General features: G+C 36.4%; 1 protein-coding gene across 1 annotated transcript in view; it reads left to right on the forward strand.

Annotated features, from left to right (window-relative positions):
• Positions 1–14,096, forward strand: part of LOC107683409 (tripartite motif-containing protein 3-like) — a 28,218-nt gene that overhangs the window by 4,332 nt on the left and 9,790 nt on the right. The window contains exons 2-3 of the mRNA XM_016479466.1: positions 10,698–10,871; positions 13,348–13,588. Of these exons, the coding sequence (XP_016334952.1) occupies positions 10,726–10,871; positions 13,348–13,588 (387 nt within the window). The 5' untranslated portion in view covers positions 10,698–10,725. The remainder of the gene's footprint in view (positions 1–10,697; positions 10,872–13,347; positions 13,589–14,096) is intronic.

Here is a 14,096-nt window from a genome sequence, read left to right on the forward strand (position 1 = left end):
ATATCCTATTTTAATGCATCATGCAATATGACCATTCAAAATTCATACCATATTTTTATAGGATATTTTTTATAAATTGTATAAAAATAATTATATTTATACTTATAAATAAATTCATATTTTTAAATAAACAAATAAATTTAGACCATTCAAAATCTAAAATTTTAAAAAATTCAAAAATTCAGATCATTATTTTAATACTACTATAATACTACAGGTTGACATATCTTGACATGGCATGTTTTCCTCCATCTGCTTTCATGCACAGAGCTGTTTCGTTATGCTATTGTAGGTTAGTGCAGATGTCCAGATGACCACACCACATTGCTGGTGGACAGTAACACAAGTTTATATAGTGTGACTAATGACTGCTTTGGAAAATGTGGTATAAATTGTACAGCAATTGTGCAGCAATTTGCCAATGCATCTTATGTAATTTACCAAAAGACAAATGGCTTCATTTTCATCCTTCTGCTTGTTACAGTGTACTAATGAGTCAGTATGGTGTTGAATAATCGTTGGGTAAATGATATGGAGTCACTGATAGGAATTAATGCACAGATTCATCCATCTGGTTTTAACGATGCAGGGAGCAGTGCAGTGCAGCAAACAAGGCTTTCATAAGGCTGAACAGGAACCAAGCATCTCCCAGTGGACTTGGCATCTGGGCTGCTGCAGCAGGACAGCCATGCCTTTATGCCTCATAACAGCGCTGTTTGGTTATTCAGGATCAGATGTGATAAGAAATTCATGAACTGTCTCATTTGTGATGATATCTAGTCTTGGTTGGGTGTGGATGAAGATCAGGGTTGATGTTATCAACCTCCTCTCTTCCAACAATGACCAATGACTGTAAGTTAATCTGATGGTAGAACCAAAAGAGTGACATTATTGTCAGAATAGGCCACTCAACATTTATGTGACTGTTTATTGTGACACCGATTAGAAGTGGATTGCGTTAACTCTCACACAACAAATAATGCTCTTGTATTTATATTCATCTACTTTCACACCAGCTTCCCTATAGTCTATCTTGATTAAAGTAAATACTTTGCTTTTTACTGTTATAAGGGTATTTCTTATGCAAGACATTAGTGTTTTTAGGCATATTTACACTTTTGTGAAAATGGCAAAATAATCATTTTGAAGAATCAGAATCTTCACACATACATGACAGATCATACTGGCTGTCTTTCAAGCTCTAAAAATGACAAAAAAAAGTCAGTTTTTACTGATTCACTGAGTCAGTGAGTTGAACTTGAACTGGACTAGTCAGATTTGTGAATGAATCATTTATTTGAGTTGCTTACCAAACTGTTGATTCTGTTCACAAATCAGACTGAACGATTCATTGATTAATTAGACTGGGCTGCGTTTTCCAAAAGCATTGTAAGCCTAAATAGCTTGCAAACACCATTGGTGCTAATGGTTTCAATGATCTACTTAGGGTTATGATGCTTTTGAGAAAACAGCCCTGGTCTGGTTCTTGAATTCAAATTGTTGACTTAATGATCCGATTGATTTATGAATCAGTCTTTCAGTCCAATTTGTGAACTGGATTAACAATTCATTGAAAAGAATCAACTAAAAAAAATATTTATTTGCAAATGGAGCTGATCCGGTTCTTGTGTTTAACTCAACAACTTAACATCAAGCAGTTCTTAAATTATCATATGACTTCAGAAGACTTGAAAAATATAGCAGATGAGTCATTTAGACCACTTTTATGCTGTGTTTTATCCTTATTGGAGCTTGACAGATGTGCTCACTGTGAACTGTGTATGGACGAAAACTGTTTAAAGATTCTTTAAACAATCTCCATTTGTACTCTATACAACTCTGTATAACTATTCAACTATCCCTTTAAGCAGTGGAATTACACACTCAAATGTTAAACACAGCGCCTTGAACTTTGACCTTACAGATTTATAGACAGAACAATAACACTAAGGCCATTGCTCAAAGTGCATAGTCCAACTGTGAAATACATATCGTGCAATACTGCAAATCCTCAGTCAGTGTCTGCGAGCCATTTTAAAATCAGTCTTTTGTATTTGTTAATTATTCATAGATAGACAGACCGGATGTGGATGCAACATCAGGAAATAACCCTTTCAGTCCAGCCCACGTCTGCAGTTACAGTAAAACATGATATATAAGGATAAAGAAGCATAGATGCATTACTTTGTTAGTGCTCTGTGACTCATGGCATCTCCCCAGACACAACACTGTAAATACCACTTATGCAACTCTCAGCATGCAAGATCAGCCTAGTTATATGTCTGTGCAACTGCTTCCTTGCAGCCTGTTGATTTAATGGGTGCTTTCACACCTCACACGGCAATGTTTCTAAATGGACCAAATTTGTTAATACAAGTCACGCGCGAGTAAACTGTTCTCTCATTGGTCAAAGTTTCACGGTTTATTTTCCGGGATTCCACTTAGCTGTCACAGCTGTCATCTGTCAGTAATTTTTGTCAACGACAATTTTTTCACCGACGACAACGAGATGATAAACTAAAACTCATTTTGAATGACAAAAACTATGATGAAAATGTATTGACATTTTCGTCAACGAATTAAAAACGAGACGAATATGTTAGGGAGGGACGATTTGGGAAGAGATTTATTCAGAACGAATCTGCTGCATAGTTAGGAGGTTAGATGCGTACATATGAACCGGCAGGACAAAAGCTAAAATACACTTGCTGCACATCTCATAAAACGTTAAAAAATTTCAATATGTGGGAGTAAGAGAAGAGCAGACATATAGATAAATCTGACGACGCAAGAGAGAACTCAATTCGGTCTGGTTTTCTGAGCGCAGACACTGAAGCATACACGCACAGAAAGCGCGTCTCACAGCACACAAGTACTCTCTCGTCGCACTCACATGGATGGAGAATTACACACAAAAATGATGTTGAATTGTCCATTTTGATGAGTATTCACGTAAACACAGTTGATTACGTCTTAAGTGAACGTAAACAGTAGGGAGAACGTGTATCAGTACATTGCATCCATTGCAGCTGTGCATTCGGTTTTAAAGGGACAGCAGCCTAATTTAGTTGCTATTGTCCGAGTCATTGATGTTAATCAAACAACAACAGAAAGACAGAAAATCACTCACTGCTCTTGACTGAAAAACTTTAGTAGCCCTAAAGATTAATCTAAATTTATTTATAGAAATAAATATGTCTGCTTGAAAGAATGAAGAATATGGTAAACAAGTTGCTATAAATAATGCATAATTAGCCTATATAACCATTGGTATTTCATTAAAAAGAAGACCATGTTCTTGTTCTTTATGAGAAGTGGTTTTATTTAATTTTAACAAAGGCATGTTGTGTGTCACCGCAGTTAAATCGGTGTGTATCATGACAAAACCTTAATATTAAACCTATATAATGAGTTTGGAAATTTTAGAGAAATGCTTAATAAATGCATTACACTAACTAAACCCATTAGATTTTAGCAGACTAAATTTACCGTAGATTTAGTCTACTAAAACTAGACTAAAACTAAAAACAATTCAGATGGCTAAAATATGACTAAAACTAAATGGCATTTTAGTCAAAAGACTATGACTAGGGCTGGGTATCGATTCAGATGTTCCGATTCGATTTCGATTTGCAAGCTCTCGATTCGATTCGATTCTCTATTTTTTTGATTACATTCAGTGAATATAGTTTTAGTGCGGAAATCATGGCGCCTTATGCGTGATATCAAATGCTTGCGCAGATTTATAGTATTACTATAGCATTTCACCTGAGCATTGCGAATTGCGCGTATGGCCATGATAAGTGCTGAATGAATGACAGGATTTCTGTTGTAACATCGCGCAAGGTAAATAAGGGTGACATCTAGTGGAGAAGACTAATGATAAGATTCACGTTAATCAGATCTTGTTTTAAATGTGTGCTGAAATAAATACTGGAAAAGATCGATTCGCGGCTTTTGAGAATCGATATCGAATCGACGTCATTTAAAAAAACGATTAATCGGAAAATCTATTTTTTTTCCAGCCCTATGACTAAAACTAAATCAAAATTTGCTGTAAAAATTAACACTGGCAATTAGACACAGGTAATGGAATGATACACATGCTGTCTTGCTGAGCTGTTTCGCTAATGTTGATTAATTGCAAGAAAGTGAAATTTATGGAAATGATCTCTGCTCAGCTCTATTGTCCTAAACAGGCAGCTTATTATTTTGGTGAGCTGTAGGTGGCAGGGGGCAAGCGGTCTCTGTCCCAGGCAGATTAGACCCAGACTGATTTTTTTCTGAATGTAAGCCTCTGTTACAATCTGATTAAATGCCATCCCTGCTGAGCAACGGTCTTAGAATGGGGCATGAAGAAAGAAATATGTTAAAGGCCCTTGAAACCTTGTGCATAATAAAGCCCCGGAGACTGTAATACTGTATATCAGTAGCGAACCGTGACTCTTGAACCTAGGCCCTCTCCCCCTACCCTCGTCAGGGGAAAGCACAAACTACACACAAAAGCCTAGCTCAGGGGTAGGCAAGTTCGGTCCTAGAGAGCCGCAGTCCTGCAGAGTTCAGCTCCAACCCTAATCAAACACACCTGAACAAGCTAATCAATGTCTTCAGGATTACTAAGGCTATAGGCAGGTGAGTTTTGTTTTCAGGGTTGGAGCTGAACTCTGCAGGACTGCGGCTCTCTAGGACCGAACTTGCCTACCCCTGATCTAAACGATTCATTTCCCACAAAAAAAATCAACAATTATAAGGAGAAGCAGCTTTCACACAAGAGTCCGCTACTGATGTTTACGCTACTTTTAAAACATTTATTTAAAAATTGTAAATATTGTTTTTACAATAAGTTAGGCCCCCACTGCTGTATATTAATATTCTGTTTCAGCATACACCTTTATTGTGTTATGAATATTATTTTTTTAAATTAGCTTGTTGAAATGTTGCATTATATATAATGCATTTTTTTGTATTCAATATTATTTTTATTTAGGCTGTTTTTATCCTAAGCAACATTCAGATGATGAGCACTACAACATTGAGTACAAATTGTAGTTGCTGTTAAATATTTATGCTTCCACACAATGCACACTATAAACAATATCCATTCAGCAGACGGCTGTACAAAGTACTCTAGAGCAGTACTTGCAATATTGCGGTTTTCGCTATGTTGGTCCTCATTATTCTGCATCTGGGACATCTAAAGACATACTTCATTGTGTGGTATATATGAACAGCACAAGTGTTTTCAGCATTGATGAGAAATGTTTCTTGAGCAGCAAATCAGCATGTTAGAATGATTTCTGAAGGATCATGTGACACTGAAGACTGGAGAAATGGCTGTTGAAAATTCAGCTTTGCCATCACAGATTAAATTACACTTTAAATTGTATTAAATTAGAAAACAGATATTTTAAATTGTTACAGTATTCACTATTATTGGCGAAATAATAATAAAAATATTAACTTTATTATGAAAATATTAAAGATTACACTAAACACATAATAAACACATAAACGACCTCTTTAATATTTTCACCAAGGGTAAACATTTTTCTTCAAGACCAGATTTTGAGAGGGTGTTTTTTTCAGAGGTAGCGTGTATCTGATCCAGACTATTCATGGCAGTTTTGGCTAGGGATGTAACGGTATGAAAATTTCTTATCACGTTTATAGTGACCAAAAATATCATGGTATTGTTAAAATGTGCTGGAGATGTTAAAAAAGTACCAACACATAAATCACTTCACCAAGTTTTATATTTAAAAATCAACAAACAACAAATTAAATTACTTTTTGTTTGCATAATCACTAAAACAATAACATTATCAATGATGTTCGGATTTTAAATGACAACTTGACTGACAACAGTTTAATAGCATGTTGAAATATCTAATGTAGATGTTCAAATAAAGCTTTTAAAAAGATTAATAAAAAGGTAAACCTCACATTTCAGCCTTTAAATAAAGAAAAGATGTCAAAATGATAATTGATTCATAAATGATTATATGTATTTTATCTGCTCCATAAATAATTCTAGATAACTTATCTGAATTGTTTAAATGTGTAGAATCCACATAAGCTTGTTTTTCATCAACCGGTCAAAATTGACAGCAGGGCATGCAAATTCGGTCCGTTTTTGGCCAGACAGAAACTGCACACAGACTGAATGTAAATATAAGTCTATGTAAATCCACTCACTGACAGCAGGTGGCGCTTATGGAAAAGCTGAATTAGGGGCCATTCACATATCGTGTCTTTTGCGCGCTCAAGTATGTTATTTCAAATGTAGATGCGCGGCAGGCGCACTCATAATGAAAGCGACGCAGTCGCGACACACACGCGGTGCGACGCACTCATTTTTTCCAGGCGCGTCCACGCCACATCCAGATAAAAACATTTCAACTTTTCAGAATGCCCTGTTTCCCGTAACCTCCGTGGACAAAGCAGTATTGCGATTAAAACACTTCCTTTAGGCATTACATGGAGCGAAGATAAAAACAAAATGCCATTGAATCGTTTCTGAAGACAGTCAGAACCTTCAGAGGTGCATTCATATAATTAGTTCATTCATATATTTATTTGTATAATTCCCTTAGCACTCTTTTAAAACCTCCCATTTTCATTAACCTCACTGACACAATGTGAGAAAGATTAGACGAGAATATCACGTAAGGTGGCTTATGGTCACAAGTTTATATTTCACGTGCCAAGCAACATTAAAACTTAATATTGCATGTGCTTAGCATTGCATATTGCATTGTGACAACTTACCCCACATAGTGTGGCAATATGACCTTTGAAACACAAAACTAGGTCACTAGCTAAAATGTCCAAACTTTCCCTTTTAAGCTTGAGTCTGAACAAAACCTCTAAACTAAAAGTAATGTTTACAGTCCTATTTTGGCCATTTTTCTTTTCTTTTTTTTTTTTTTTTACAGGAACTTGCCTACATACAGGACATGGCCTACACACAGTAAATGGACTCTAATGACAGGCAGACTCAGGCCTAGTCTTTTGAAATTTCTACTGAGCTTTAGAGTAAGCATGAGAAGAGAGCATGAAGAGAGAGGGAGAGAGCGAGACGCGGTCAAAGAAAGAGGGAAGGGCTGCTGTGATGTCAGCGTTGAGCTGCTGGTGAAGGGGGTGGGGCGGGAGAGCGAGGGGGCCTGCGCTGGTGTTTCTTGGTTACTGGGCTTGGCTAGAGCATGCAGGAAACCAAACAATGAGCTCTGCTTGAGAAAATCCACAACCCTGTCTTTTGTGTTTTTCACAACCATGGATAATCTTTCGAGTGTTTTGTGTGTGTATACATGGGAATTAACGCCCATGTGTAGTAACTAAACAGTGGGGCCAGTTTATTATATATGTATATATATATATATATTTGCATATTGCCCAACAGCCTATTTTGGTGTCAGCATCATCAATAAAACAATGCTGGTTGATCTATTGATCCCTTGTTCCATTTCTCTGAACCTGATTCTGCAGTTTTGGAACTGTTTGGATTTAATATGATTAATGTCTCTCTTTGACTGTCATTCATCCTAAAGCGAATGCTTTTTGTTTCACTTTTTCTGTTACTCATTCTGTCTTCATTATTATTACTGCTTTCTATGCAAAATTTGTCCAGTTATTATAGGTTGAGCCTTAATCACAAAACCTTTTATTGAAAAGTGATGTTTGTGTGCATTTTATACTGATCGTTGTAGCATTAGGGCTGTTCACACAGAACATGTTTTCTGAATAAGAAGCGTTTGGTGTAATTTAGTAATCTCGGATTGGAAAATTTATATAAATTAATAAAATGCCAAGCTCTACAATATTTTTATTGGGTAGAAATTGTGAGTAAAATATCTTTTAAAAATCCTTATTGTTAATCCTTATCCAGTATATCAACAACTAGAAAAGTAATTGGGCATTTGAATATTTTTGTGGACAGCCTTGGAGTCAAAAAGTTTGAGAACATGTTTGACTGTTGCATATTTTGGAATGTCTCATGCATGACATGCATAGCTTCTAAAAATGTGGCGCTTAAAAGAATTTGAGTTTTTAAAAAACACATCACAAAGCATATTTTTAAAAGCAGAAATGTGTTCCATGTGAACGGCCCGTTTATTCACCTAATGATGTTCAAAGGATGGAGAAGAGCCAAATCTAGATTGGTTATGTTGTCAAACATATTATAATTTTTTTTAAAGTGTTGGTTCAGGTGTCTGGATCGCAGTGCGGTGATGCTGTACAGTCAAAACAAAGTATGCCAAATGCAAGTGGTCCGCTGCTTTTTTGGATGTCCGTTGCCTGATTTGCATAATTCCTTTAGTGAATTTGGTGCTAATACAAAACAGCGGCAGACGTGTGAAAATAAACAGTGCTATCAGTGGGTGAAATTTATTGTTAGTAATATTTCCCTAGGGGTTTCCCTCTGCTGTAATAATAAGGACAGCTGCCTTTTTGGACTGAGAGAGACAAATCTTCTCCTCTTTCTATTCATCCCAGTGGCCAGCAATGATTAGTTAATCTCTCTCTCTCTCTCTCTCTCTCTCTCTCTCTCTCTCTGTCTATCTGTCTGTCTGTCTGTCTGTCGGTTTTTGCCTAGGGGTTTCCCTCTGCTGTAATAATAAGGACAGCTGCCTTTTTGGACTGAGAGAGACAAATCTTCTCCTCTTTCTATTCATCCCAGTGGCCAGCAATGATTAGTTAATCTCTCTCTCTCTCTCTCTCTCTCTCTCTCTCTCTCTCTTTCTCTCTCTCACTGTAAACACATAGGAAGGAACTGGGAGGATTTTTAGGAAGTGCCATTTAAAGACTTCCTTATTTCCCTTCCTCTTGTGAAGAGACAGAAATGAAGGGTGCAACACTCAGATAGATAATATTTCAAATGTGTTTTGTATAAAAGTCTGAGTAAACAGCTTTAGGGAGCATAAAGAGAACAGAATATGAGAGAGTGAAACGCCGCAGCTCCGGGGCACCGCTTTTCTGCTGCTTTTCTACAAGCTGCAAATAAAAGATTACTCAAGAAGTACAGAGCATCTGACGTTACAGGTTAGTCATGAGGGTATTGGGAGGCTTCTAATCCCAGGATGTGAGAGATGAGGTTGCAGTTTTCCTGTTATCTCACAGCAGCTGTGTGTTCATTTTACAAAAATTATATAATAATTATTAAAAACATTTAATAATTATTAAATAAATAAAAAATAATTAAATGATGGTTAAATAAAAAACATTTGTTTCTGAATTGTCAGAGTACACATACAGTCTAGCCTCACTGAAAATGTTACAAAATAACAATATTCATAAAATAAAAAAACGAAATATAAAACAAACAGTATTTTTAATTGCCTAAGTACACAAAGTAAATTCAATTTAATAATATGAGTTGTGAAAATTAAGTGTGATCTGACCTCCACCAGTCCACTTGATGTTACATGGACAAATTTTTTCATTTACAGTATCAGTTTCTCCAGCTGTTCATGCTTACTGTCTAAGAGGAAGTGCCTGACATGTGGTTTGTGTTGCAACATGGAATATAAAATTCATACTTTTAGTAGATAAAATCCTCACACTAATCCTAAGACTGACAATGGGGAATCAGACGTGGGTCAGAGACGGAAAATCACGGCAGACGAGGAAGCACATGGACATTGAAACAGCAAACGAAACCATGAGCTCACACAAACACACATTCACACACTCAGACAGACAGACAGACATATGACTCTCAATAACAGAGGGACTGTTATGTTTTGGGTATCATGGGATTTCACATCCCATTTGTTTGTGGAAGATAAACTGATGTATGCACATTCATTGATATTGAACAATAACATGTTGTTGATGGAGGGAATAGGGTTAAGCTGTTCAGTCTGAGCAGACAGATGTTCACATGGATGTGTATCATGGATATAGTTGATGGCTAAAGCTGTTTTCTTTTTTTAATATATTATTAAAATGTAATTTATTCCTGTGATGAAAAAGCTGAATTTTCAGCATCATTACTCCAGTCTTCAGTGTCACATGATCCTTCAGAAATCATTTTAATATGCTGATTTGATGCTCAAGAAACATTTCTTATTATTATCAATGTTGAAAACATTTGTGCAGCTTAATATTTTTGTGGAAACAGCGATCATTTTTTTCTTTGATTAATAGAAAATTCTAAATAACAATTCATTTGAAATAGAAATATTTTGTTACATTATAACTGTCTTTACTCTCACTTTTGATCAATGTAATGCATTGTTGCTAAATAAAGATATGAATTAAATTAAAAAAATCTTACTGACCCCAAGATTTGGAATGGTGGTGTTGTATAAAGAAATGTGTTGCAAATTTTTAAATGCTTGTTTTTTGTTTTACCCTTGTCATGGACTTTCAATATGAAACTACATCATAAAATGTTGAATTATTACTTTTTTTTTTAAACTGGAGGACATATTTCAGATAAAATATGACGTGATCAAAAATCTATGTAAATATTACTAGAATATTTTTACTGTGCATCATTTCTAATCAGACTGTGTTATGTAATGTGCAAAAAATGCAATGAAACAATATTTGTAAAATTGCAAAAAAAAAAAAAAAGTGAGGAAATATTGTTTCATTGTATTTAGTGGTCATATGTACATACATGGGATTGTAAAGATGGAATAGACCTACAGCTGTATTCAAAGATTACCGTTCATTCTGTCTCTCTCTTATAGTCTGAGAGGCCTCTGTCTCTTCATTTGAATGCCTCTCACGATGGCTAAGCGGGAAAGCGGCAGCACCAGCCCAGTGGTGCGTCAAATAGACAAGCAGTTCCTGATGTGTAGCATCTGTCTGGAGCACTACCACAATCCCAAAGTCCTGCCCTGCCTGCACACCTTCTGTGAAAGGTATCTCAATAGATAGTCCCGTGTGCATGAATGAACAAATTATTACAATCACGCAATCATAGCCTGAATGCTGCTTTCACAGTATGCTAAAGACTGTCTGTGTTCACTGGTGTGGAAGAAATCTGATAAATGCTGGCCAAAACACTGCCGCTTTGGGGGTGGGTGTGTCTGTAAAATCACAGCAGTCTGGTTGTCTTGAAGATGATCCAGTGTTGGGAGTTACTAACTGAAACATAACACATGACTGTACATCTTCATTTTTTTGTAATATTGTATTATAGAAGAGCGAACTAAGGTCAAGTCAATAATGCAAGCTGCAAAGTTTTCCAGCTAAAGTCAGTAATAATCCAACATGGTTGTCTGTCCACCCGCTCTCAAATGAAACATTTGGGAATTTTATGAATTTTAGTGAAACGGTTCAGTCCCCATCCAAATGCTATTTTAGGTCTTTTTTGATAGCCATATATAAAATAATATCTTGAATAATTGTACAAAATTAAATCATAATTATTAAATTAAATTAAATTATTAAATTAAATTACATTTAATTTAATTTAATTAGTGTTTTTTTTTTCTGAATTGCCAGAGTACACGTCAATACTGCCACAGCCTAGCCACATTTAAATAATATTTAGAATAATAAAAAAATAATAATAATTAAAGGAGATTATGCCCCTTTTTACTATATGTAATATAAGTCTCTGCTGTCCCCAGAATGTGTCTGTGAAGTTTCAGCTCAAAATACTCCACAGATCATTTATTATATCATTTTGAAAATGCCTATTTTGAGTGGAAGCAGAAACACGCTGTTTTTTGGGCCTGTCTCTTTAAATGCAAATGAGCTGCTGCTCCCCGCCCCCAGAACAGAGAATAGAGCTGTGCCATTACAGCTCGGACCTGCTAAAAAACATCTGTTTTGGTTCTGATTATCATGTTTATCGCGCTGAAATCATGCGTTTTAAACCATACGAGTTTAAACTTCTGATATGATATTTCTGAGTGCACACATCTGAAGCACACGGACAGAAAGCGGCTGTCACAGCATGTGAGTACTAAACTAAGTTCTCATTCACACACAAGTTTACGTTAAAAACACACATGAGTTACAAAAAACAGTCGGTTATGTCTGTGAAGGTAAACAGCTGGGAAATAAATCGCATGTTTATTTTAGATCTGTGTGGCAGCAGCAGTAAATAAATCAATAAATCCACTGCTCTCTTGTCTCCTCTGAGGCTGGGACTCTAAGTAGTGTTCTGTGCTCGTCTGTGCAGCCAAAGGCAGAACAGTTAGCATGTTTTGCTCAAACTTTCGCCATGGCATTACACCGTTGTCGCTTGCGAAATCAAAATGACGGTGCCATGGGTGGAAACGTGCAGATTAAGGGGCGGTAATATTATAATGAGATCCCTTTGCCACGTCACCAAGGGAGTGAAATCAGACGCGCTCGTTTTTTCAGACGCTTGCAGAAAAAGGCTTACCAAAACAAAGTTACCGGGTTAATCTTTTTCACGTTTCCTTGGTTGGTAGATGCACCGGGGACCTGGAAAAGTCCGATTTTCATGATATGTCACCTTTAAATAAAAAATACAATTATTCAATAATTCAATAATAATTCAATTATAATAAAAAAACTTGATGTCTGAATACGCATAGTCAAATTAATACACCCTTTTGTTTAATCCTGCCACAGTCTAGCCATATTGAGATAAGATTTACATAATTATTATTTACAAAATAATATAATAATTGTTAAATTAAAATATAAAATGTTTAATTAATTCAATAATACTAAAATAAAAACAAACAAACTATATTTCTGAATTGTCAGAGTACACATTCAGTGTGAATTTAATACACTTTTTTTTTTTTAAATCCTGGCTGCCTCCCATTGTTTTTAGCCTCTCATTTCCATAAGTTCAACATTCAACACGCTCACCACTTGGTCTGATTTGTTGTCAACCCCACAATCCTCTGTGCAGGTCTGCTCCTCAGCTCCTATAGAGAATAAATTGAAAAGACCCGCTCAGCTCCAACGTGCCAGTGAACATGTACAGTTTGACTTCAAGCTCTTCCAGCACTTCCAATATAATGGCAAAGGAATTACACAGATGCTGGATTTCACTTTAGAATGGCTGTCATATGAGATCATGTTTAAAAACCTCCCAGTAAGGCAAAAACAGAGATGACCATATTCCCTTTGCCGTCACTGGGCTGGAATGTGAGCCTCCGTTTTTTTCCGCTTCTGTCAACAAATCATGTGTCCTGCTCTCATCTCTGTTACTTTCTATCATCCTGTCAAAATATTTACCGCTAAAATTAAAATGAGACTGAAAAATTGAACACAGACAGACCATTAGATGGATTGATCATGTCTTGGAATACGCCCGGTGCATTTACAATTCATTTGACCTTAGAGGGAAGTCTTTACCGCTTATTTTTAAGTCTTGCACTTGTTTTTACATCCTTTCCATCACAGATGCCTCCAGAACTACATCCCCCCTCAGTCCTTGACCCTCTCCTGCCCAGTGTGCAGACAGACCTCCATCCTGCCTGAAAAGGGTGTTGCAGCACTGCAGAACAATTTCTTCATAACTAATCTGATGGAGGTGTTGCAGAGGGAGCAGGACTGCACCCGTCCCGAGGCCTCTAGTGGGCTGGAGTCAGCCGGTGCTGCTACATATGCCCCGCCCCTCTCCTGCCCCAACCATGAGGGCAAGGTAAGCTTGTACAGATGAGAATAGAGCAGTGGCCTCCTACTATGAACTACATGTACATACGCAGACATGTTGGGGGATAGTTCACCCAAAAAATGAAAATTCTGTCATTAATTACTCACCCTAATGTCGTTCCAAATCTGTAAGATCTTTGTTCATCTTCGGAACACAAATTAAGATATTTTTGATGAAATCCGAGAGCGTTCTTGCATAGAAAGCAAGAAGAAATTGTTGAATAAAGTGATTATTTTTGTTTTCTTTCCACTCAAAAAGTTTTCTCGTAGCTTCATAAAATTACGGTTGAACCACTGATGTCACATGGACTATTTTAAAAATGTTCTTACTACGTTTCTGACCCTTGCTGTCTATGCAGGGTCAGAAAGCTCTCGGATTTCATCCAAAATATCTTAATTTGTGTTCTGAAGATGAACGAAGATCTTACAGGTTTGGAACGACATGAGGGTGAGTAATTAATGACAGAAGTTTCATTTTTGGGTGAACTATCCTTTTA

Source organism: Sinocyclocheilus anshuiensis, unplaced genomic scaffold, assembly GCF_001515605.1.
Source record: "Sinocyclocheilus anshuiensis isolate Anshui unplaced genomic scaffold, SAMN03320099.WGS_v1.1 scaffold1170, whole genome shotgun sequence".
NCBI classification, from domain to species: Eukaryota; Metazoa; Chordata; class Actinopteri; order Cypriniformes; family Cyprinidae; genus Sinocyclocheilus; species Sinocyclocheilus anshuiensis.